Source organism: Cupressus sempervirens, chromosome 2 (assembly GCF_028749045.1).
Source record: "Cupressus sempervirens isolate cs-2001-9-10 chromosome 2, ASM2874904v1, whole genome shotgun sequence".
Taxonomy (NCBI): Eukaryota; Viridiplantae; Streptophyta; class Pinopsida; order Cupressales; family Cupressaceae; genus Cupressus; species Cupressus sempervirens.
In genome coordinates this window covers 579,156,799-579,184,753 of record NC_143119.1, presented here as the reverse complement: position 1 = coordinate 579,184,753, position 27,955 = coordinate 579,156,799, and the positions used below count along the sequence as shown (strand labels likewise).

Sequence of the window (27,955 nt, the reverse complement as noted above, 5' to 3'; positions counted from 1 at the left end):
AGGATATGGAAGCATTGAGAAACCTATTTAAGGAGGAGAAAATGACAATTGTAGGTTGTTGGCTTGAAGAGGGTGATGATTTCTTGTTGTAAAGTGCAAAGTTGCTGAAGGAGAAAAGAGATAAGTGAATCGAGCAAGGTAGAGACAAGAAGACAAGTAGAGAAAGAAGTTTGTGGAAGAAAAATTCAGCCAAAGAGAAAGAACACAGATTTAAACAAGAAAAGGTAGTTACTATTCTTAACATATCACTTTACATTGTTTTAGATTACGATAAAAGTAAGTTTTGAAGGGACCCAAAACCATTTACAAAAAACTAAAGATAAACAATAAAGCACCACCAGGTTTTCCAAGGACTTGAAACCTAAAGTTAAACACATCAAAACCAGGTTTTACAGGGACATGTAACCAAAAGTTTAACCATAAAAAATGACCAATTTTTACAAGGACCTAGAACCTATAGTTTTAAAAAATGCTAAAAAGGAAAAGAAAAAAACTAGGAAAACCACCTAGACTAGAAACAACACACCTACTCCTTAGCTAGCACTTACAGTAGCTCTTTGATAATGTTTGCCACCTCTTTACTTGCTTCTATAGTAGGTGCACTTCCATCTGGGTTCTCTTTGATTGTTCAACATCTAATTCTTTCTACATAACCCCCATTTTATTCTTGAGAACCATTAATTCATTATACAACCAAGAATTACTCTGAAGAGAATTCTTCATTTTAAGCTTAACAGTGTGAAGGAAGGAGAGTTTAGCATCATGGGAGTCATCCCTCCCATCAAAAACATTCCTAGGCTTAGAAGTGGTCATAGTATTGATCTGGGTATCAGTATTAATGTCCATATTCTTCGTCCTTTACTCATTTTCACATTCACTCTAGCTATTATCCTCACCCATAGGGCATTTATCTTCATTCTCCTTACCAGTTTCCTCCTCCATTTTCTCCTCACTAGCCTTATGAGAAGGGTGATCACACTATTTATCATCATCCTCCCTGAGTGCTTCCAACCCCACATTTGAGTAAGTATTTCTATCCTGACTTCCCTCCACATTATCTGTACTAGAAGACAATCCTTTACTCCCAGAGTAGCCTTCCAAATTAATACTAAGATCCCCCATTTATGTTTTCTCATCCTTGTTTGAATTCTTAGATTCAATAATTTAATTAACATGTTTCTTAGTCCTTTCCCATTTAAAAACCTTCTTCATAGCACTAGCCCCTTCTTCCTATTTAATTTTCTTAGAGTGGGTCTCACTTCTAGTCCCTTTCCTTTTCACAAGAACTGGAGAGGGCTTTATAGCCTTACTTTTATATTAGTTTTCAATAAGTAAAATTAAACCTTCATGAACCATAGGAAAATAATCTTTCTTTCTATGTGCATAAAGGATAAGAAGTAGATAGTATTTTAGAAAAAAATGGGAAGGAAATCCTATCTTTGTGCCTAAAATGATTTAGGAAAACAAAGTGAAATTTATGGACTCTCTTAGCCCTATCATCAATAATAAAATACTCATGGATACAAGATAGCACATCCCTCTACATAACTTTAATTTGATTCAGCTTGTAGAACTTCCCATTATTCTCCAAAATTTTCTCTTTAGCTTCTTTCTTTGGAAATTTCTTGAAAGCCACATTGGAGATACTAGTCTCCTTACTGAATTTGATCCCTTCCATAGGAAGCCTCATAAACTCAACAATAAATTCTTTAGTCAATTTCACCATGACCCCATGTAAAGTAAACCTATCTTCAAACTAGTTTTTGAAGAAAGCTTTCGTAATGTGGGGTTTATACCCATGGAATCTCTCAATGTAGGTTGTCACATTACCTTTCTGCAAAATTTCCCACATAGAGGCTTTAGTCTTCCATGCCCCACAATTGGTTGTCTTTTGCTATTTAACCATTGTACAAAAAAATCTTGGAAGCACCAAGTAGAGCTAACAAGTCTGTGAAATCCTATATGGTAACATAAATTACTGTTGTTTTTATGTCCTTTAAGTAAGGCTACTTTTTTCAGTCCTATATAGGGAGTGATAAGTTCTAGATGATCTTTTGGTGAAATCCTCTAACAAGATCACTTTACAAAGTTTATGTAACCTTTAACAAGGTAGTCTTGTAATAGAGGTCACTTTAGAAGAGCGAAAATTTTGGGTTTCCAATCTTAGGTGGTGTTGACCCTTAATAGGGTTTCCATGTTAAATATTGGTGTCAAAATTGTGTGATGTTATTTGTGTTGCAAGTTTTTTTTACATGTTTTTACATTTTATTACAACTTGGTAATAACTAAGATATCACTAGGTAACAACTCTACAAAGTTGTTGATAGTTGGTAATGCAAGGAATAGTTTGAAAAGAAGTTGATGTATGAGTTAAGTTTTACGTTGGATAAGTCTATCGAGTGATTGGATATATGAAAGTATTGTTTTTATGTTCATGGTGCTTTCATGGTGATGAAATATTTAAAGGGACTATGTGATAACTAGACATAACTGATAAAAAGTGTCTAGAAGAAGCTAAGGTGGAAAAGTGATAAGTTGAAAAAAAACAACATTAAAAACCATGACATTGGCTAGTGGGTTGTCATTTTATTTCTCTCAATTTATGTAAAAGTGTGTTGTAGTGAAAGAAATTTTTAGCCTATGCACTACAAGGTAGAAACATTTTTTTCTTGGAGAGATTACAAGGAAGTGACTAAAGATAATTTTAATATTGAATGATTCCCAAGTTCTAGAAGATTTTTGACCTTATTTTGGGTGAAGAATATATGAATTTGGAGAAACAATATAGAGAAAATGTTGGTATTTCCTCAATATTTCTAGCATGTTATTTAGAGTTGGGGTCAAAGGAGGAGGTTATATAGGTTTTGAGAGATTGTTTGAGGCTAGAGTGGTTGAGGGAAATCATCATCATTGACATTGTTTAAGAATTGGAGAAAGGATTTTGTGTCATTGAGGGTTATTGGAATGTGGTGGAGGAATGAGTTAAACATTATTATCCCTTTTAGTTTTAGAGTGAATACATGCATGTGGAACACTATCGAGATGAATCTCATGATGAGTGGTAGTTATCAAGGGGTCAAATTCAGGAATGAAAAGTGAAAAATCAAAAGAAGGAAAGAGTGAAAAAGAAAAGATGAAAAAGTAAAATGTGTAACTATAGCTTCAAAAGAGAGGATATTAAGGTGTTGACAATGTGGAAAAAGGTTGAGTAAGTTGTAATCTTTGTGTTGGTTTAGGATTTTCCTTTTCAATTTGAAACTCAAACTATTTTTGGTCTTTTGGATGTATAGGGTCTTTTTGTAAAGGGTATAACATGTTTCGGTATCAAAGGGCTTTGATAATGTGTAGTATGAGAAAGGATGTTAGAAGTTGACTCTATGTAATGCTAGTATGTCCAATTTCAGATAGTATAGTATTTGAATACATAGTTGTTTAGGTTTTCTAGGTGAAAGATCCAGATGTTTTGGTGCAGGTAGATAGTTGCGCATGTTAATTGGTGGTGTTAGGTTATTTATGGATGCATGAATAATACTTATGTTGTGGTTTCACAACACACGCCCCATTTCTCCTAGAAATGGGGACCCCTTACTTTATTTTTTGGCTTATCAAAACCCTAGTCCAGGGTCTAAGTATTTTTTAGGGTTTTTCCTAGTGTCCTTGGTCAAGTCTAGGTTCCAATTGGAAAACCTAGATTCTAAAAATTAGATTCTAGGAGTGAGGAGTCATTTTTTTGCAAAAAAATGACACACCAGTGCACCTCTCAAGGTGTGCTCATGCGCCAAATTTCAAATGGAAGCATAGATAAAGGCATCACCCCCTTTGGTGATGTGCAAATGTGCAACAACACACCTACACAACTGCACACCTGTGCAACAATAAAGGTGCATGGGGTTCCTAGGTCTATATAATCTAGGGACCCCCCCTCACTTCCTCACTTCTCTTTTTCTTCTCTTTGCTCCCTGCACCATAGCTTTGCACCTCAATAGGTGCACTACCCCGCCTCTCTACCTCTCCTTCTCATCTACACTCAAACTAAACAAACATTAACATAACCTAATTTAAGATGTGTAGTAGCACACCTAATTAGGTGCACTAGTGTGCACTTTTACAAAGAAAAAACCTTAAACAACTTTAATAAGAATAAGAAAAACACAAATTTAAGGTGTGTAGTAGTGCACCTAATGAGGTGTGCTACTTTGCATTTTTAGTTTCACATCCTTTTCACTAAGTATCACCAAAAAATGGTGTGCATCAACGCACCCCATGAGGTGCGTTGTTGTGCACCCCATATTAAATCTTTGCTAAGTATAAAGGTGCACTAGGTGCACCTCTCAGTTGCACCCTTTTTTGTAGAAAAGGGGTAAAATTACATTTTTTGATGTTTTCAAGCAGATTAGGTTTTCTAGGTTATTTGTGTCCATATTAGGGTTTGAATTAATTAATATTTCTTCAACTTTGGGCTAATTATTTCCTATTTTTGTGTAGATGAAAAGGTATCCTTAACTTGTCAGGGTCATAACTTTTTACCTAGAGCTTAGAATTCAAAACTATTTACATCATTGGAAAGAAGAAATAAAAACCTAATTTTAGTCCCTAAAATAGTTAGCCTTTGGTTAACCAATTTCAGGGACAAATGAAAGTTTCAACTTGAAATTTTGAGCAAAAGACCTCCAAAAAGGCCAGTTAAAAAGACCTAGATAAACTTGTAAAAAAGTTTCAAACATTTGATCATTTTGGATAATCTTGATCACTTGGTCTCTGACTAGGAAGGATTAAACAGTTGGAGAGAAGAAAAGGTCAAAGATATAGAGATTGGGCACATGAACATAATAGGTTACTCATCTTTTGCAACTATTGATGACAAGATTAAACACAAGAGTCTTGGGATTTTAGAAGTAAAAGGAGTTCAAATCTATGAAAGTTTTTGGCTATAAAGAGGGTATAAATCATCAAAAGGAACAATGTAAGTATACAAAAGTGATCTAAAACCCCATTTGAGCAAAACCCATAAACCATTTTCAAAATTGAGAACTTTGATTTCTTGGCGAATTGAGCTTTCGAGGTGTGTTGGTGCATTACTTTAGAGGTGCACCTATAGTTAACTATCAGTTCTAAATTTAGAGCTTTCTATGCATCAAAATTCTAATGATAATTTAACTCTTACAAACACCTAGTGAAGACGAAGCTTCTATTTTGGAACTTCCAGAAACTCCTACATCATTTGGAGGCTTTCTTCTTCTTATTTTCTCGTGTTTTCTTTTTTTTTAAGACATGTAAAGGCTCATGCATCCATTGAATGATATAAATTTGGATGGAGTCCTACTCAACACCAGTTAGATAGTTAGTTTGTTAATAAATAGAATTTTTTCATTAGTTTAGAAGCATATGTTTGCATAAAGAGATCTCTCACTCTCAACACAAATTGAGGAGAGAATTCTTATAAATTAAGGAATGTAATATGTATTCCAGGATGCCATTATTTTGATGCAATAATATATGTTTTTGATGCTTACATTTGGAGTGTAGTGATTCTTACCTAAGTGTGTTATATTTTGTGAATTTATGGTCATGGAATGTAATTGAGCCAAAATTTTTATTGTTTTATTTTTCTTGTGCAATCTTTTAGTTCTGGTGTTTACTATGATTTTACAAATTTCACTAACATACTTAGTTCAAGAAGAGATCATCATATTATTCTTGCATAACATTTTGTCTTGCATGAGTGCACTTTTTGTGGCCTTGTGATTTGATGAAAAGTGAAACATCTTATGGTTATTGAATTCTCATTGATGTTTACATCAATGGAATTAAGGAAGCGCTGCTCCTATTTTCATTGGTTACCTACCGATCTTTCCAAAGGCTTAACTCACAAACATGTTGTTTCTATGGCTTATGTCTATTAGGAATTTACTTTTCAAATTATTTGCTTAAACTTCTTGCTACCTAATCTTCATTAATTTCTTAGCTAACCCTCAATTAAATTACGAATTCATATAGTTTCATTGTTAGATTGCATTCATTGAAAAACAAAAAATACCAAAAAACATATCTTTTCCTTGTGTGGTTGATTTTGAAACAACAAGTAGATTGGTCATCTTATCTGAAATTGATTCGAACCAGCTAAGGCCTCCTCATGAACACTCACATTTATCTTCTATTGAGTGGATTCTAGTAGGTCCCAAGATCGCCTAGAACCTTGGAGTTGATTCCAAATTAACTTTTCAAGAGAGGAGTTTGAAAGGATTCCTGTCATTAAGCATCTTGCAAAATGACAGCTCAACAAGTTATAGGAATAATCTCTAATTTTGCACTTCAATTGATATTATAATTATAATTTCAATAAAATATCTTATTACCAATCAAATAAATATTTATGATTAGTAAAACATTTTAAAAACTACAAACTCAACTCTTTAATTATTTATTGGAAAATACTCACATATTTATATCATTTGTCAATATTTTCATTAGGGTCAATTCAACACCATTATTTTCCCCTACAAAATTTTCTTTTCAAATTGCTCATTCAATTGTCAACTTGAGACCAATACTAGCTCTTTATAAGAAAACCCACTAGCATTAATGTTTGAGAGACCAAGAATCACTACTTAGATATTCATTTTTATTCAAGAACCACCTTCACTATAAAAGCCAATTGTGGAAGACTAACAATCAACTTAGGATTTCATGTAGATGTCCCTATGGGAAATTGAATGCAAGACTTCAAATTTCTCATTCAAGTGTCAACTTGAGACAAATACCAACTCTTTACAAGAAAGCCCACTAGCATTCATGTTTGAGAGACCAAGAGTCACTACTTAGATATCCATTTTTATTCAATAACCACCTTCATTATATAATCTAATTGTGGAAGACTAAGAGTCAAGTTAGGATTTCATGTATATGTTCCTATGGAAAATTGAACGGGAGACATCACTATATAAGCCCTTATTTTTACCAAAGAAGCTCAACCACTTAGAAATCTACAATAATTATCATAAATTCCATGTTCATGAAGTATCTAATATGCTCCTCATCTAGGACTAAATTATTCCTATGGAACCTTGATATATTTCCTCTGGTCTTAGTTGGAATGGGATTTAAATAACTAGGGGTCTAGAAGAAATTAAACTCACTTTATATGTTAGTCCCAAGAGGTGGCTTTATTAGAGGACACATATGTGTTATTCTACTTGATTTTTCTTCCATATTCTCCCCCAAATCCACATAATTAGCCCATTTCCCTTGTGCATGTGGATTGTAAGCATTTTGTTATTGCATTGTAGGAATATTTTGTGAGTTTACATGCTATCAGGTTGTAGTGCACTCTAGACAAGTTACTTTGAGTTTAATCTCTTATCGTTGTGTACAATCTAGGCTTGTTGAAGATCTTTTTGAGCCTTAATCTCTCTTTGTATTTTCTTGGGTTGGTTTATTATATTTGATTATTCATCTACTTAACTTTACCTTATTTTATGTTTTGATTGAATAATTCTATCAACTATATGAAAAGGAAGACCCCAATCCTTTTCATCCCATTGTGATGCAATAGAAGTTTCATAAGTGTGAATTTATTTCCATATATGTGTTGCATCAGTTCTTCTTTGTCTAACTCTATAGTGCATTATTTTTCCTAATCTCTGACCTTTAAAATTTGTGGCCTTCTAGAAGCTCTCAATATGTTATCCTCTCTTAAGTTATTTAAAAGTGTTATATCTACTTGAAGTGCTAACTAGTTTTGTGCTTAAAGATATAGTATTATGAGACATGATAACCTTTTTCTTTGGCTTTCTATTTAGAACTCTACCCCTTTTCTATTCTCATAGTTCCATCATGTCTTTGTTGTTGATTCAGATTATCTTTCTCTATCATATTTCTTGAAACATCATTTCTCTTGAGTTGTATAAATTATAATATCCTTAGATTTTTTTTGTTCTCTTCAAAGGACATTTGGATTTAAAGAGATTGAAATGCTTATGTTGAATCTAGATCTTAGAGCATTTGAGTTGAATCTTGTTATCTTATTTTGGAAGAAGTTATTTGGTTCCATTGTTTCTATTTATTATGGATACATCTAATTTTTTTTTCTTTCAATATCAAGAATATGTTATCTGGAATATTTAATTCACTCGCCCTGCTCCCTAGCCTCCAATTCCCCCCTTCTCACTCAATCACTTTAGCCTAATAATGTCAACTAGTATTTTTCATAGAATTTGATGATGAAAAAATTCAAAGATCCTTGGATATCATTCATGCAAATAACCTGTTATAGGAAGAAAGAAAGGAAGAGAGTGAGAAGGGTTTTCTCAATAAACAAGAAGATTGAATTTACTTGTACAAAACAAAATGAAAGAATTTACAACCGATCAATCCTTATGAAGGAGATCAAAACCCTAAAAGGGAAAACCTAAGAGGTAAATGCCATTTAATAATTACTAATTAATTATAAATGGAAATGAAAGGTGCATAAAGTGAAATACTAAGAAGAGAGTAAAGGTAATTTGATAAATGAAATGAAATTAACCTTTTACCCTAACATCCCCCTTAAGATGAGCAATAATGTAGCTACAAAAAATTCAAGGAAACTATAATGATGAAAGAAAATTTGGGTCTTGACAGCAAAGCCTGATGAGGTACCCAATCACAATCAAATATCTATGAAATAGAGAAATAGAGAAAACCCAGTGGAAAAAAACCCTACTCCAAAAAGAGATAGAAAAGGATGCATAAATCAAACTTCTCAAGAGAATCTCTCAAGACTATAAGTACAATGAAAGCCCTCATGATAGAAGCTTGAGACTCCATTGCCCCCCAGAATGGCAGATTTCCTGTGTCAATGAACATACCAATGTGGCTCCAATATGAAGGAAATGAAGGAAGTGGAAAAGGATGATAAAGCCCATGTATGTAAGGTACAACTAGAAGTCCTACTTGATGCTCAAAAGAGAAAGCATGAGAATCCTGAAATGGAATCTCCAATGGAGATGGGATAATAGGTGTGTTGAATATGTCATCTAGGAGGAGACGTGTGTCCTCTAATATATCTTCAATAACTATAGTAGGTGGCTCTATGATTGGAACTGCAATAGTAGATAATGTTGAAGAGTAATACTATATAAGAGATGGAATTTGAATAGGAGGTGGAGGTGTAGAAGTGTCGACAATGGTCTCAGGAACAACACATAACTTCAAGCGACTTGACTTCACCTCAATAGTCCCTTATGAAGAAGGATAGTAACTCTTTGATAGTGGAGATGGTGGAACAAAATGTAAGAAGGAATATAGGCAGGAATTGTGATCAATAATCCTTGTAGCAAAAATACTATTTGTCTCACTATCTCTGATGTGTATTGAATCTTGTGCAACTCAAATGTCTTCCCTATCTAACCATGTGTAATCTAATAGATGGAGAAAGGTTAGAGGACAAAGATGAAACACAAATTACATCATAAAGAATACCATCATCAATTTCAATAGAATCTTTCCCACATATAGTCATAATAGTGTTTTTCCCCATCAAAATGTGTAGAGTAGGAGAAGCCTCAAAAAAAGAGAAAAAATCCTACTTAATAAGATGCCATATGGTGTGAAGCACTTGAATCTAGTTTGTGAGCCTATTCGAGAATCCAACTGAGAGAGCTTAGCCTTCTCTCGAGTCAAACGAACACAAAAAACCTCATAGGATGGCATGGTAAATCTATTATCTAAAGCATCTTTGGTGGAATAGAAGGTAGAAAAATGAATTTGAAAGTTTCCATGAAGCTTAGAAAGAATCAGATAGATACACTCATTGTCAGTCTTGGTTTACCCACAACCTTGCAATAAAGATCTCTATTGATTGAACTTCATCAATAAGTCCTCAATGGAAGGAAAATAATCTTGTATGAGAGAGGTAAGCTCTACCTCAATTTAAAGTTCCCTGAACTCATTCACTATACTGAACAAGCCTTCAAGATTGGTCCACATAGCTAGAGGAGTATTGCACCCATCAAGATGAAATTGTAGACTCTCGGATACTTGCAAAGAAATCAACCTCATTGCCTCATCCATCTTGTTCTTGTACTACAAAGTCTAATATTGACTCTAAAATATTGGCTACATTGTATCTAAATAAGACCACAACCCTTTTAATTGAAGAAATCATGTCATCAAGGTCTTCCATGCGTGATAGTTATGAGGGGTTAGAAGTTCTAGACAAGAAGAGATCTCGACTATTGTTTTAGAAGGCATTGGATTTTTAAATTTTTTTTTTTCTGGTTTACTAATGTAAATAATAGAAACAATAATACAAAACACCCCCCACAATACAAAAATTGAACCCCAGCTGCTAGAAGGAATTCGTAAACAAGAAGAGAGAAAAAAGACTTAATTTTGAGAATCACATGTACCTTTGAGAAATTCTAAAGGAAATAGAAGATAATTCAGATAGGGTTCAAGAAGATCTTTCTGACACTTTTTCTGGATAAAAAAACGGAGCTAAAATGACCAAGTTATGCCCACTAGAAGATAGAAAGAATCATCTAATTTTGAGCAAAAAAGAGAGTATGAAAATAGAAAAAAAATTCAAAAAATATCTTCATCATTATTTCTGTCTTTGAATGATCTTTTTGACACTTCTTTTAGATTCAAAAAATGCCTCTATATGCTCAAGATATCACCAAAAAACTGGCGGGGCCTCTAGAAGACAAAGAAAACCACATGCTTAACGCTTGAATGATCATCAAATTTTAGCTTGTCAACTGATGATGTCAGTGCTGCACATTGTAGGCTTAGCATGTGCAATGTCCTTTATCATGCATTTAAAAAAACTTTGCTTTAAAAAAAATATTTTTATAAAGAAAACTTTATAAGAATTTTTTTTTAAAAAGGCAATGCTTTAAACCTTTTTAATTTTTAATTTTTGCGATTTTTTTTCCCCTTTTTTGGTGCTTCGTAATGTGTCTAAAGGCCATAAAAAAGGCCCAAAATCTTTGTCTCCAAAATCAAAGTGTCTTATATGAATTTATGAGTTTTTGGATGTTCTAAGCACAACGGTGAGGTTTGATTTTGCTCAAAGTGATTCAAAAGTTAGAGACCCCCTATTTTCACAAAAATAACCTAAAAATCCTACATTTCTTTTGTCAAATCCCCATTCTTCTTTTTCTTCAAACAAGAATAGGTAGTTGCAGGCAAGGCTCTGATACCATGTAGAATTTGAAGATGAACAAATTCATAGATCCTTGGACATATCCTACATGCAAATAACTTGTTACAAGGAAGAAAGAAAGAAAGAGAGAAAAGAGTTTGCTCGATAAACAAGAAGATTCAATTTACTTCTACAAAACAGAATGAAAGAATTTAAACTGATCAATCCTTATGAAGGAGATCAAAACCCTAAAAGGAAAACCCTAAGAGGTAAATGACATTTAATAATTACTAATTAATTATTAAATGGAAATGCAAGGTGTATAAAGTGAAATCTTAAGAAGGGAGTAAAGGTAATTTAATAAATGAAACGAAATCAACCTTTTACTCTAACATTTTTCTAGTGGGTTAATATCTTAGAATACATTCTTTATTATTAAAGGAGGGTGGTTCTTCCGAACAAACTCTATCCACAGTTAGATTATGGTTATTTTATTTGATGCTTTTAATTATGAAGGTCTTGGCCATTTTTTGGGATTGGACTATATGGAGGAAGAGTTTGTATCCTTTTTAGATTTAATTGTTTCCTTTCTCAATATGTTTATTTTTCACATTGCCCAACAAATTTTGTTAAGTTTTTGCAAACACATCTAAAGGCTCTTCCTAACATCCTAGTCGGTGTTTGTTATGGATCTTTCTTTAATTATTAATATCTCCTTGTGAGGATAGGAATGCCTACCCAAGACCTCCATGTAGAGGAAAGTGTAACAATACTACTAATAAGAGCACGTGATTACCCCATTCTTCTTTGTAAAGGTGGTATGCCACCTCATGCCTATATATTGGCTTATGTAAAGTTATGATTCTAAATTAGGGTATGCCCTCCTAAACAGTGTAATGGAGGTCAAAATTATCCCTCCCTTTGTATACAATAACTTGGTCTAGAGTAACTTGGTCTAGACTTCACCAGGGATTTTTACCATGTTCTTTTTCCCCTGTTGAATGGGGTAAAACATTGTAAGTATTTTTTTTAATTAATAAAATTGAGAATTTTTCTTTTACTAACAAAAAATAAATAGAGAAAAAATTAAATATAAATTTAAAAACTAACATTATATTAAATCATATATATAATTAACAATTAATTAACATCTTATTTAACATTTTTTCTATATGTACATGTACATGTACATGTGTCTATGTCTATATCTATGACTATACATATATATCAATAAATTTATATATTACAAATTAAATATATATCATATGGAATAATTATTTAAATTTAAAATATAAATGATCTTACTAACTTTTTACATAAGTCTTTAGAATAAATAATATAAATTTTAGACACGTGATATATAAATTTTAACTATAAGCATACTATGCAACATAAGACTCTGTACTAATGAAAATTATATTTATATTATTTATTGTAGATTGTTTGTATTAAAATACTTTATAACATTTATTGGAAAATGATATATTGTTGAATAAATTTGATTTATGATATTATTATTATTCTATAATTATTAATTAATTTAACAATTCTATATATATATATATATATATATATATATATATATATATATATATATATATATATATATATATATATATATATATATATATATATATATATATATATATATACACACACACACACACACTTATTTGGAATTACATAAATGTAAACTACATCTAATTAGATTAAAAAAGAAAATAAATAGATTGTCTAAAATCTAAATATTATAAAATAGAAATGAATGAATTCTAACAATCATCTTGAATATAAACTCCCAATTATTCCATTAATTCTCCAACACAGATTTGAACTACAGTAGAAAACACTACGATTACACATTTTAAGACAATTTATGATAAACTCTACATAATCTTTCCACTTTTAAAATCAAACTAAATATGATATATAGATTCATCTAATTTAAAATATTTTATTCTAATGTTTAACAAATTTGTTTTAAATAATTAAATTATTTATTAAACCAAACATAAAAACATAATGATAGACTTTATGATATAATCAGAGATGTATTTAAAATTAGCTTGGAATTGATAATTACCGTAAGATGGCAGCCATGACAAAGGTAAGAACAGGCACCAAGGTCAGCATAGCAGAGGCATAAGTTGGAGAAGTATATTTCAAGCCTTGAAAGTATAAATTTTGTCCAAGTACAGGCCTGTGATAATAGCCATAAATGAATGCCCAGTTCAGATTTAACACATAATGATTGCAATATGAAAAGATTACACTAAATTCAAATTATCAATTACTGAATGTCCAATTCATATTTAATACATAATGATAATAATAAAATGAAGAAAGATTATAATAATCCTAAAACATTCATGAATTTCAAGTTGTATACAATCATCTTTGACAACAAGTGTCATATAGTGACTTAGTACTTGCCTTTTGCCTTTAGCTTTTATATAGATATAATTTTAATTTAATATATTTATTATAGTTTATAGAATATTTTTATTAGATAATTATAGTTTTCTATAATGATATTAATTATAATTTAAATTTAAAATTTATTTATAAATATAATTATTAATATATATGTTCTATTGTATATACGTCATCTATTATATTAGAAATATATTAAAATAATAATATTTTTATAATAATAATATATAATAGTATTTCTTAAACTATTACATAATATACGAAAAATTCAATGATAAATATCATATTATAAAAAATATAATATTAAAATATAAAAAAATTAAATTAAATCATTTACATCTTAAAATTATAATGTTAACAATCATGCATCTATGCTATGCAACATATTAGTTCACTAAATTTTTTTTAAACCAATTAATTTAATCACTAGTTAAAGCATAAAATCTAAAAAGTATCACAATAATACTTAGCCTATAAGTATTAAACTTTAAGAATTCCATTAATATTCATGCATGGATATTTATTTCATATATAAATTATAAGGGTGGAGAAGCGTTGGCTGCCGGCTGGGCTAGGGTTTTTCCCCTAGCCTGTTCTTGGTGTTTGATCTTTACTATTTTTCTATTCTGTTTGGATTGCTAGCTACTGGACATAATTTGTGTCGGTGTTTTTGGAAATCTTCTGCAGTCAATTTTGGATTGCAGGTTTTATTGTTTGCATGGCAGGGCCTGGGATTTCTTCTTCGTTGGTGAGAATAGATGGTTCTTCTCCAACTATGCATGCAATGCGATCTGAATCGTTTTATTCAGGGGAGAGCTCCAAGTTGAAAAAAGTTAATGGTTGTTTTCCGCGTAGCCATGATCGCCATGTTCTGGTTATTCCTCCAACGGCTGTAATGGAGGACATTGATTATTGGACCAAGCATGCTTTGATATGCAAATTTTTTGGAATTCGGATTTCCCTATCCGCTCTTGAGGCATGGATCCGCCGCTCATGGCAGGTGGAAGGTGATATGGAGATTATGTTGGCGGGGAATAGTTATTTTTTTGTTGTATTCTCTTGCATGTCTGATCGGGATTGTGTTTTTGAAGGAGGCCCTTATTTCTACAACCATGTGGGGTTATTTGTCAAACCTTGGCATTCAGGTTTTAATTCTGCTGAGGATCTCCCTTCAACAGTGCCAGTTTGGGTTCTTGCCTCGTCTTCCCTTGGAATTTTGGCGTGAAGACATCCTTCGACAAATTGCTGCTTTGTTGGGGAAGCTGGCTGCGATCGCACATCAATCCCTCAATAAAAAGGTTATTTCTTATGCTAGAATTTGTGTTGAAATTAATTTGAATAACCCATTACCAGATTCTTTGGAAATTTGTATGGGGGATTTTTCTTGGGTGCAGCAGTTAGATTATGAATCTCTCCCTTTCCATTGCCGGATTTGTCATGAGTATGGTCATTTACTACGTCAGTGCCCCCGTAACTCAAGTTTCAAAGGAGTGGATGGTTCTACAGCTGGCAATACTGGTGGTTTGGCAGATACTATAGGGAAAGGACAATCTCAAATGGCTAATACTACCAAGGGGATGAATCTGCAAGATGCTACAGGTAAGGGTAAGGCTCAAATGCAGGATAAGGATGGATTTACCCCTGTTCGCCCTCATGCTAAGGGTCATGGTCAAAAGAGGCCTTTGAAAGAAAGATTATCTGATTCAGGTTTTAACCGCTTTGAGGTGCTGGATAGTATGGTTCTAGAGGAGGGTATTCCTCCTCCTATCTCTTCTGATCTAGTTTGCCCAGATGAGAGATCTGTTCCTAATGATGCTTGTGGGGCATCCCAAGTTGTAGTATATCAGAACTGTGAGGGCCCTGTAGCTCCTATGACAGAGGCTCTGGTGACTCCTGCAGTGTTGGAGGATAATGATGTTGTTTTAGCTGACTTGGTTAAGGATGTGCTACCATCAGGTAAGGGAAAGGGTTCTCCTCTCCCCTTGGGGTTGATGTCTCGACCCTTTAAGAGGGCTTCTTCTACTCCTCTAAGGAGTGGGCGCAAAATAGACCAAGAGAAGATTAAACTCATAGGCGATATATTGATTGAGTCTGGTTCAGTGAAACCTTTGGATTCTCATTTTCCCAATTCTACCCAATGATGATTATTCTCTCATGGAATGTAAGGGGGTTGAATAGAATCCCTAGACAAAAGGCTATTCATAACTTGGTGGTTGATCATAGCCCTGATGTTTTTTGTATCCAAGAGACTAAGCTCTCTGTGGAGTCTATGGTCCAACATGCCTCTAGTATTTGTTCTCGTGGCCAATGCTAGTGTGTTGGGGCATCATGCAGTGTGGGTGGTTTAGCTATATTTTGGGATCCTCAAAAAATTTCTCCTCTTGGCTGGATGTCTTCTTGCTCAGATCTCTCTATGGTAGCTTCTGCTCTAGACTCAGGAGAGGTAATCATGGTTACTAATGTGTATGCACCTGTTGATCTTGTGGGAAAGGAGGAACTTTGGGAACATATTCAATATGTTAGAAATTGTCATCCTTATCATCCTTGGGTGTTAGCAGGGGACTTCAATTCAGTTTTAAGTCTGGAGGAGAAGCATGGTGGTTTGGCTAGATTGGGGCCTTCTTTTTCTCTTCTTCAGCAACATATATCTCTTTTGCATCTCTCTGATGTTAAGCCTTCTAATGGTCTCTATACCTGGAATAATCGCAGTACTGGTGTTGCTGCTATCTCAGAACGTCTGGATAGATTTCTTGTTTCTTGCTTCTGGGTTAGTGGCACCCTTACTATCTCTTCAGAAATCCTTGATTGGAGGGGTTCAGATCATTGGCCAATCAAATTTTCCACTATAGGGGCTTATGTTCCGAAGCATCCTCCTTTTAAGTTCCAGTTGATGTGGCTTCAGGACTCCTCTCTTCATGATTGTGTTTTCTGTTGGTGGAAAGATGGTGCTCTTGCATATGGTACTGCAATGTTCTCATTTTCTAAAAGGCTTCAATATGTTAAAAGGCAGCTCAAGATATGGAATAGAGAATGCTTTGGGAACCTTCACTTTATGAAAAGGCTTGCTCAAGAAGATCTTGATGTCATCACAAGGGAGATTAGAGATCGAGGTTTCTTAGAGGCTCTTGGCAAGGCTGAATCCCTTGCTTCTAGAGCTCTAGAAGAATGGGAACTTCGAGAGGAATTTTTTTGGAAGCAAAAGGATAGAGTTGATTGGCTCTAGGAAGGTGATCGTAACACTACCTTTTTCCATAAAACAGTGCAATCTCGCCGGAATCAGAGTACTATCTCTTATTTGGTTAATTCTCAAGGTATCCAACTGAATTCCTTGCCAGCTTTGTTCTAGGAAGCTATTTGGTACTTCTCTACCCTCTTCTCTGAGGACTCTCCTCCTACTGATAATGAAGAAAATCTTATTTTGTCCTATATTCCTTCCTTTATCACTCAAGAAATGAATGATTATCTCATGCGTCCTATTTCTTTGGAAGAGCTGGAGGAGGTTGTCTTTGGCATGCCTAAGGGGAAGGCTCCTGGTCCTGATGGCTTTCCAGTTGAATTCTTTCAGGAATTTTGGGACATCATTAATCATGATTTTTTGGAGGTGGTTAAAGAATCCTATGCTAGCAAGCAGATGCTTCGAGCTTTGAACTCTACATTCTTGACTCTTATTCCTAAGAGAGAGGGTGCTAATCAATTGGAGTGTTTTAGACCAATTTCCTTATTAATGTGGTTTACAAAGTTATTACTAAGTTGATTGCTGAGAGATTGAAAAGGTGGCTTCCCATTATTATCTTAGAAGAACAAGGTGGTTTTGTTGCTGGCAGACAAATTTTGGATGGGGTGGTTATTACTACTGAGGCTATTCACTCTATAGCTACTTCCAGGGAGAGAGCCATGTTTGTTAAGCTGGATATGGCTAAGGCCTACGATAGAGTTAAATGGAGCTTCCTAAGGAGTATTCTTCTTTCTTTTAGATTTAGCTCTGACTGGGTGAGTTGGATTATGAGTTGTGTTACTTCTGCCTCTTTTTTAGTTCTTATTAATGGTCAACCTTCTCAACTATTTGGTGCTTCTAGAGGCCTCCGCTAGGGTGACCCTCTCTCCCCATATCTATTCATCATCATGGCTGAAGGCTTGGGCAGATTCATTAAGCATCAGGTGTCCCAGAATTCTATTCAAGGCTTGCGGTGGGGTAATGGCTTACCTTCTCTTTCCCATCTTCAATTTGTTGATGATTCTGCTCTTGTTGGTCTTGCTAGGATCAAGGAAGCTGAAGCCTTTCAACATGCTTTGGACGTTTATTTGGCAGGTTCAGGCCAGAAAGTTAATGAGCACAAATCTTCCATTTACTTTTTTAACACTCCTGATTCTATTCAGCACAGGATTGTTGGTATCCTACAGTTTCAGATAGGATCACTTCCTTTGACTTATCTTGGCATCCCTATTGCTGTTTCCAGGCAACCACGTCTCTTCTGGCAAAATTTGATTACCAAGCTTCAGGATAAGGTAAATCATTGGACTCATAGATGGCTTTCTACTGCTGCCTGGGTTACTCTTCTTCAAGCTGTTATCCAAGCTCTTCCTACTTATCGAAGCATGGTTCAGGCTACACCTATTTACTTTCTCAAGGAGTTTGATGCTCTTTCTCAACAATTCCTTTGGAGTGGTAATTCGTGTAGTACTAAATGGAGCCTGGTTAATTGGGCAACTGTTTGTAGGCCTAAAAAGGAGGGTGGTCTCGGTCTTCGATCTGCTCTATTGAGTAGTCAAGCTTTGGCTGCTAAACTTTATTGGCGATGGTGCTCTGGACAACATCAACTTTGGGCTCATATTATCACTCATAAATATTTTCATGGTGCTGATCCTTGCTCTGTTTCTGCACTTCCTCTTGAAGGCCATGGCTCAACGGTTTGGCATACTTTGAAGACAGGTGTGATGTTGGTAAAGAGGGGTCTATTTTGGATATGTAAAGGAGGTTCTTAGGCTTTGTTTTGGTCTGATTCTTGGGATGGATTCCCTTCCATTTTATCCATATACCCTCATCTTCAGCCTCTTTGTGACTCTTTTCTTGCCGCTGGATGGGATAAAGTGGCTCATTACAAGACTCCTTATCAATTGGGACCTGTTGTTGGTTACAGATGGAAGCATTCTTCTGATTGGCCTCCTGGCAGTACAGACATGGATCGTCAGGAGCTTTCTCAAATTTTGGCCTCTAGAGAGTGTTCTTCTTTTCTTGGTCCAGATGTTTTGGCTTGGGGCGGTACCTTGTCTGGTAAATATCATGTCTCTGCTGGGTATCAGGAGATAACTAGACAATTATTTGGGGATGCTGAGGTCCCTTGGTGGAAGCAAGTTTGGAATAAAGTTTCTTGGTCCAAGTGCAATTTTTTCATGTGGCTAGTGGCTCACAACCGTTGTCTCACCTGGGATAATCTTTGTAAACATGGATTTCAGGGCCCCTCTTATTGTGTTTTGTGTGGTAATGGAGAGGAGTCTATCTCCCATCTGTTCTTCCATTGCTCCTATTCTACTTAGATATGGCACCTTTGGTGGAGCGCTTGGGGTTGCTCTTGTCGGCATGCTTCCTCTTTGCCTGAGTTTTGGGCCCGCTTGGGTACTGCTCCCTCCAAGTCTTCTTTTCTCCATGCTACTTGGATTGTTGGCCCATCTTTCATACTTTGGCATATTTGGTTGGAGAGGAATTGTCGCATATTCCAAGATGTTCGGCTTGGTGTTTTGCATCTTTGGTGGAAAATATCACATTCTCTTCAGGAAACTATTCTTGTGAAGTGTGAGCTTGATGGGGGTATGGATCCGGTTGATCTTGCTATCTGTAATCGCCTCAATTTTCATCTGCAGGATGGGGCTGTAGCTCATAGGTTTGCTTCTATGTCCAGGCAGCTTCACCATCAGAGGAAGGGTTGGGGTTAACCGAGATTGGCACTGGACTCCTCCTCCCTATGGAGTTCTGAAAATTAACACTGATGGTTCTTCCCGTGGGAATCCTGGTCCGGCTGGTATTGGCGGAGTGGCTCGTTGTAGTTCTGGGGATGTTAAATTTTTCTTCTTAGTTCATAAGGGTGATTATACTAACAATCTCATGGAAGCTTAGGCTATTTTATATGTTGTGGAACAGTGTTGCTTGCGGGGATGGAGTAAAATTATCCGTGAGTCTGATTCCCAGGTGGTGGTGAACATGCTTTCTTCGCAAGAGCTTGAGGATGTTAGTTGGCAGCTGGCCACTGTTGTTAAGCAGATTCTTTTCTTCTCTTCCTCTTTTCAATTCATTAGGTTCACGTATATTCCTCGTGAATGGAATAGAACTACTGATTGTTTGGCCAAATGGGCATCTAGTCATGATCCGGGTTGGAATATTAGGGATAGGAGGCAACTGTCCTTTGAGATGGTGCAAGAATTTGATGATCTTGTTGCTTAGGATCGAGCTCCTTGTTGAGCTCTCCTTGTTGTATTTCTTTCTGTCTTAATAAATTTTTACCCCTCTTTTTGCATATATAAATTATAATTATAGTAAAATAAAACAATTTTTTATTAATCTTTAAAAAAATCAAGAATAGGGGATTATATTAATCTTAAAATAAACATTAATGAATTCTAATTTCAGATTTATTTCATAATGACAACAATAATAAAGTAGCTAAATACTAATACTAATTGTGAAAATATCCTACAAATATCTATAAATGAATGGTCATTTCAAGAGCAATAAGAAACAAGATTATATTAACTCCACATTAGAAGTGTCATATAATGGTTTAATACTTTCCATTAGTTTTAGTATAAATTTAATTTTCATACTACATAGAATATTTAAAGTAGTAAAATTATTATATAGTATTTTAATAATAATAATATATATAATAGTATTTATTAAAAGATTGTATAAGATAAGTATATATAATATTTTCAATTGAATGAAAAATTTAAATTGTAAAATATAATATTAAAAATACACTATTAATGTTGGGACTTAGCTTGCCTACCAAAAGCAAAAATTTTCCTCTGGGCAACACTTCAAAATAGGATATTAACAACAGATAGACTTAGGAAAATAGTTATTGAGGGACCTTCAAGATGTTATTTATGTAAAGAAGAAAGTGAGTCAACAAAAGATCTATTATATCAATGTTCGTACGCAAAAGAATGTTGGGAATGGCTTCGACAAAAGCTTTGCTTGACATCACCACAATCAAGAAACCTAGAGAGCCATTTGATAGGTTGGCCTAATGGTGGCTCATTTAATATATATGAAAAAATTTGGAACATTAGCCCATCCATTCTAATGTGGAAAATCTGTAAAGAAAGGAATAAGAAGATTTTTTGTGAGTCGGAAATGAATATAGCAACATTACTTAACAAAACAGAAGCAAGTATTATAGAAGTCATGAATAGTCACTAAGGAAAACAATAAAAGAGGAAGGATCCTTCACAAAATGTGATGGTAAAATAAAAATAAATTAGAGAAATATTATCAATCCACCATTAGTATATAACAAGAGCAGTCAAGAAGCAAGGAACAATTACAAATGAGATCTGCCATCAAAATGATGGTCCAAATCGAACTTTGATGGAGCATCAAGGGGGGACCTCAAAAAATTAGGAATAGGATGTATCATTAATACCTATTCTAGGAAATGGATCACTAAAAGAGCTAGATCAATAGGGATTATTACAAATAATTTAGCAGAACTGGAAGCCCTTCAAGAAGGACTACAACTAAGTATATAAGTCTAGGAACTAAGAAACTAATAATAGAAGGGGATTCCCAAATTGTTCACAATACCTTAAGAAAAAGTAAAACTCCAAATTGGGTTTTGAATTAGAAATTAGAAGTTCTTAAACTATATGACATTATAGAAGAAACTAGAATTCAACATATATTCATAGAAGGTAATAAAAAAATAGATTATTTGGCAAACAAAGGAGTAGATGGTGAGGATATATTAATATTTAAAAAACCCTATAAACTCTTGAACTAACACTATCCTTTATCATTAATATATTTATATCAATCATTCCTTGAGTATTGCAATCAATATCCTTAGGAGTTTAATTAATAATCATTTCTAAAATCATAAAAGTAAGTGCCAATCTTGGTGGTGAAAGGTCATATTCAACTATGCATTTTAATCATAACATTTTTTGAGCTTTTCTAGATCCTTCGATCCCAAGTTTTTAAATACTTAGCTCTATGTCTTTTATGACCACTTCAGCTTAGAGTTTTTAGCTTTTTGTATAGCTTTAGAATTAGGATGGACTCCAACATTTGCATGTTTCATGCATTAGAGGTCTATACTTCTTACTGTACATGTTTACTCTCCCTTAGGCCATCTTAATGTATTCCCTAGGATCTATTATAACCTTCCTTTTTACCCATGGTGGCTTGAACCACCAATCCCCATTTTACATTTTGGGCTTTCATAGATTGCAATATATTCTTTAGATAAGGCACATTAAGTAGTGAAAACTGCTATCTAACTTTATCAAGAAGAAAAAGTATAGTTGTAACTATTATGGAGGCTTGTAGTCTTTAGATATCTCATCCCTAAAATTGGCCTATAATTAAGTCTTGACCTTCGATCACTCCTTTGTATCTATGGCCAAATGTTAGTCAAAGGACTCATGTCCTAATTTTGGGCATATTTTAGCCTTTTGTTTTAATATTTGGTCCACAATTGAATCTAAACCATCGACTATTCTTTCATCGATGGTCTTGATTCATTTCAAAAATTTGGTACCTAGTTTCAATGGTCAAATTAATGAAGAGGATTACGGGCTACATGCCATAATTTGATGCATATCGGGGCTTTATGAAACTTAGTATCCAACAAGTGGAAGGAGGACCCAGAAATTAGACACCTATCCTCCTAGTGTTGTCATCTTTTTTGTGTCCTACCTTTTATTCTTGCTCATTTTACATATGGGTCCCACTGTGCAAGTGGCCCTATTGCTTTCTGCAATTGCATCTGGGCCATCCATGTGGCATGATCCACTTCATTTCGAGCTCATTTGTATTTCGTATCCAAAACTTTTAGGTAAGCTCTGAAAATCTGCCACTTGTCCTTCTCTAATTTCATCAAGCATCCTCCTTAGTCTTTCTTCTGTGCCCCATACAAGACTTGGGTCCCATTGTGCTAGTGGCCTTGTAGTCTTCCTCTCTGCTTTTTCTCCTTCCACTTGGCTTGATACCAAGGGCTTTCCCTAATAGAAGCCTGCTTTTCCTAGGACCCCTAGATTGGAGACATGTGTCATCTTTCTGAGAGTCTTTCCCCTTTTATCTTCGTTACTCTAAGGAGCTTCCAAATTGGTGGCACGTGTCACCCTTCCAAGATCTTCCCCTTGTTTTTTCCTTTCGGTTCCAAGGTTCCCCAGTTTGGTGACATTTGTCACCTTTCTAAGATTTTTTCCTCTTTCATTCCCTTGGTAGTCTTGGAGCTCTGGAATGGTGACATGTGTCACTATTCTGGGAGCTTGTCTTTTAGTAGGCTTCGAGTCCTTAAGTTGTCCCAAGATGGTGACATATGTCACCATTTTGGCTGCTTGTCTTTGATGCTTCCCTATAGATCTTAGGTGCCCTAGAATGGGTTCGTGTGACATGTAGTTTCTCTTTTAGATTGTTTCTTCTTTATTTACTAAGTTCATATCATGTAACAATTATTTTATAGGACAACAACAGTAATAAATCATGGAATGCATGCTGGTGTCTTTCATTTTCTTTGGTTTTCATTCTACTCATTAGCCCCATCAATTTTTATTGTTCCTCTTGTTTATTGCTTAGCCATGGCTCTATTTTCATTTTGGCGGTATTGTTGTTTCCCTCCCTCTGGTTGCAAGGTTCCTTTAATGCTATGGTGATAGGTTTTCCTCTCAATCTTTTCATTGTTATGATTAACTTTTCATCAATATGGTGCTGGGTATCACTAAGGTTTTCTGGCTAGTCCCTTGGTTATATTTTAATCTTTATTCATATTGATTAATTATATTTTTTTGGCACTAACTACTAACACCCAAATGGAAGCTAGTTGTGTTTTACCATACAAATTTTAGCAAGCTCTTTCTCTTGATATAGCTCATTTGATGCAAGGAGTTTGGGATTCTAAGGTCCTCCTTGACCACACAATAAACAAATATTTAAGCACATGATATATTGTAGAAGAGAACAAATCAAATAATGCATAATTTTGGAAGAAAATATTTTATAAATATCTATATTGGGGTATGCTCCTTTTACATTTGTATTTTATTTAGGACCTTGGTCCCGAACAAGACTAGAGGTTTTCTTACCTCGTTCTTTCCTACTAGTGCCATGGAGAACTTTGTAACTTCTCATTTATTCTTACTAATATAATATACAAGGCTTTGGCCATTTACCCATAAAAAAATATAATATTAAAAATCTTAAAAAGTATATCATGTCTTACAATCTAAGTTAAATGATATATAAAGTTTCAACTGAAAAAAAAAAAACTCTTAAAAACTAATCGGCCCATATAAGAATTAAAATAATTCAAATCATAGAAAAGTATTTTATAGAAATTATTAAGTTAAAATTTTTGTACAAATTTAAAAAAAGTACTAAAAATACACGTCATGAATGAATTGTTGTTTCATATATAATCATAATGATAGCAATAAAAAAGAAGATTATAGTAACTTCAAAAATATTCATGAATTAATTCTTTTTCAGATTTAATGCATAATGATAACAATAAAAAAAAATATAATACAAAATAATACACATGAATTAATCCTCATTTTAATATTTAACTTATAAAATAATGATCGGATTGAAAAAGAGAATTATATCAATATAAATAATAATAGTCATGAATGATTGTCATGAGTGTATGTTCATATGAATTTTCATACACAATAATAACAACAAAAAATAAGATTATACTAACCACACAAAATAAAAACTATAAATGTTCAATTCATATTTAACACATAACAGTAGCAATAAGAAAGAAGATTAAACCAATAGCAATAAGAGGAGAGATTATACTAATCCCAAAAATCTATTTCAGATGTAACGTATAATGATAATCTCAAAAAGAAGATAATATTAATTTAAATAATATCCATAAATGAATGTTCATTTTATATATATCACACAATGATAACCATAAGAATGAAGTTTGTAAATGACTCATTTTAAATTTAAAATATGATTATAGCATTAAGAATTGATAAAAAAAAAACAGAAATGAATACTTGTTCCATATTTATCATATGACAGTAGCGATAAAATAAGATTATACTAACCCCACCATTCCTGTCATTAGAATTTGGCAAACAAAAGAGAGGGTCATCTTTGGAGGCTTCTTCCTGCAGTGCATTCAAGAGAATTCAAGCTTTCACAGAGAGCCATTAATGGCGGAAATTTCAGACTGTCAAGAAATAGAATCTTGTATGATAGCTTTGAAAGCTCACCTTTCAAAGAGAAAAGCAAAGGGGGCCAATACCAAAGTAGCAATCGCATGTTTGTAAACACCCAAAACAAAGGGATTCATTCCTCTATTAAGAGCAACTTTACTAATAACATTTGAGCCAGCGTTCAGAAATTGAGTGATTATCACTGCAATATATGGCTTTGATTTTTGCAGGGCCGGGGAATAACACAAGCTTTTGAATCCCATTTTGAAAAGCCCAAGTAAATTTACAACTATAATTAATACGGAAATAATGTCATTCCCCTGATTTATGGTCGTACAGAAGGAATTCTTGGAGGGTGGTGATAAGGAATTAAGATAATTGCATACATTGTTTTGATTTTGGTTTCTTCATCAAAACAAAAAGTATTTTATCTGAGTGAGAGAATGGGTGCCCACAATTTGACAATATGCACGTTTTATCATTAGGTTAAAGTGGGAGATGATATACGTGCTCATAAACATTGAGGGAGCAGTTTTCGTTTTGTTTCTTGTGGAGTTCAGTGGCGCAATAAGCTTGGCACTTTGTACATGATTTGACAAATATCCGTCTTCCATTACTTTCAATTATGAAGTGTAAGAAATAGGTATTTGTGTGAAGTGTCCCTGATAGAGAATTTGATGGTCGTCACCATCCTACCTCTCTTGCCATTAGGATATCCTTTAAAATGTATAAGTGTTTGTGATAGAGAGTTTGATGGTAGTCATTGTCCTTTGCCACTAAAATGAGATATGTCTATAAACATTGGAGAGTTTGATGGTAGTCATTGTCCTTTGCCACTGAAAATGAGATATGTCTATAAACATTAGAAATTATTGGGTGTGTTGAGGTGGTGAGAGTAATGGTCAATACAAGCTCTTCTTTTAATTTAAAGCTCTTTTCTTATTGGATGTATTAAAGGTTCTTGAGAATCCAATCAAGTTAGAAGATTGATATATTTTAAAGTTTTATGAATAATATATGAAATTCAATTTTTTTAAATTTAAATTGATTACTTATCTCAATCATAATCTTATGAAATATAAGAATCAATCTACTAACTTACATTAACATCTATCACTGATATTAGGATTTTATCTAATAATTTCCTTTTTAAAAGTAATAATTTGTGTGGTTTATTTGAAGAAATTGGTGTAGGTTCATTGAAACATCTTTAAATCTTAATTTTTCATAAGAATTGTCAATTTGTATATTTGTGTGCATTGATGTGGTCTTGTCTAGCATTTTGTTAGCTTCCAAGATTCTTTAGGCATCAAAATGCCTATGGTAGACTTGAATTTCATGAGATAAAGTACAAAATGCAAAAATATACCGTCATAGTACAAATCAATGAAGTTTTCGATGACTTGTAAGGATTTTTGCACTTGGAAATAGATGAAAAATCCAAATAATATCATTCGTTGAGGGACAAACACATCAAAGTCAAATTTGAAAACTTGAAAAATATATATTTAGTAATAACCAAGGAAACAAATATCACAAGTTTTTTAAGGTAGCCAAGAGTTGTTTCTATTTATCCTCTAGAAATATATCTATCTTCTTGAGAGCTTTGAAGCTTATTTTAGCTCAATGGTTTCTTTATGTGAGAAACATTATACTCTATCATTGATCCTCACACCTTAATCTGACTTTCTTCAATCCTCCTTGTGATCTTCAATAATATACTAGTGTTATCTGGAGTAAGAACATGACCTTAAAAATTGTTTCTCCACTTTTTATTTCCTCCAATATTCATAAGATTATTGTGGAGAAGAAAAATGTAACTCACCTCAAGACTAATTATAGTCTCAAGGGATAAACCATCCCTTGTGTCACCTCACTATGTTTTGGTGAATTAGGAGATCGTGAAAGATGAATCAATAAAATATTAAAGACAACTAAGATATGAAATGTGAAAAACTTAAATAACTAAATGCTACTGACTAATAATGATATTTTAACTACAAAAAAGAAAGTGTAGCTCACATAACATAAAGACTAAAATATGCATTCTTACTATCTTGAACACCCATGTGGGTCAAGGAAAAAATCATGGATGTAAGACATATGTGTAGCATAGGTTCATCTACTAGATATAGAGTAAAAAGTTCAAGGTGTGAATTCTAAGATAACTAAAATAATTTGGTACTAGTGAGTTTGTGAAAAGTAAAGGACAATAATGCAAGAAATAAATGGGTTATGTAACTTTACAACTATACTGAAATGACAAGGATGATAGAATAAACTCACAGTCTAAGGAAGATCAAAGTCTTAGAATTTGAAAAGATTAATTAGAATAGATATCTAAACTATGAATGCAAATGATACAAAATCAATATAGCAACATAGAGTTAGTCTCCAAGAGAGTAATGAAAATGCTGGAAGCAAAATAGCATTAAGAGGATGCAAAAGAAATCAAGTACAAATACAAGCTAGTAGCATGCTTATATAGACTAGGAAGAGGGAGGAGGTGGCAACACTGACCAATGAGGAGCAACCATCTATCAGACTAAAGATAGCAAAGTATCTTCCCAAGATAGCTAATGGATGCTCACATGTAAGAAGGTGACACTTTGCAACCACTCACCTAATAAGACATGCTTTATTAACTTAAGTGAGATTATTAAAAGTGTAAGAAAAACCTAGCAATATAGGAAAAAAATAAATAACCCATTAGGAAATAAAAAACTACACTAACACCCCCCCATAAGTGAAGCTTAGGTGGATGTAGAAATGGGTCCCAAAAAGTCGGGCCTGATGAGGTACCCATGTACATAAAAGTCCCCCAAAAGAGAGAGAAAAGACACTCCCCAAAAAGTCAAGACTCCGAGTGAGAGGAAGAGGCCCCCCCAAAAGATGAAGCATCTCGTACCCCTAGCAAAGGTTGCAAATGAAGGAACTTGCTCTTAGTGAAGGGTTTGGTGAAGATATCAACAAACTGCTTGAAAGTCAAACAATAGTGAAGTT

General features: G+C 33.8%; 1 protein-coding gene across 1 annotated transcript in view; it reads right to left on the bottom strand.

Moving 5' to 3' along the window:
• The window catches only part of LOC149574751 (WAT1-related protein At5g07050-like), a 108,478-nt gene extending 83,054 nt beyond the window's left edge, over positions 1-25,424 (bottom strand). The window contains exons 1-3 of the mRNA XM_089814567.1: positions 25,010-25,424; positions 24,842-24,904; positions 13,209-13,325 (exon numbers count right to left, since the gene is read on the bottom strand). Coding sequence (XP_089670693.1) covers positions 13,209-13,325; positions 24,842-24,904; positions 25,010-25,215 — 386 coding nt within the window. The 5' untranslated portion in view covers positions 25,216-25,424. The remainder of the gene's footprint in view (positions 1-13,208; positions 13,326-24,841; positions 24,905-25,009) is intronic.
• Positions 25,425-27,955: the final 2,531 nt, after the last annotated feature.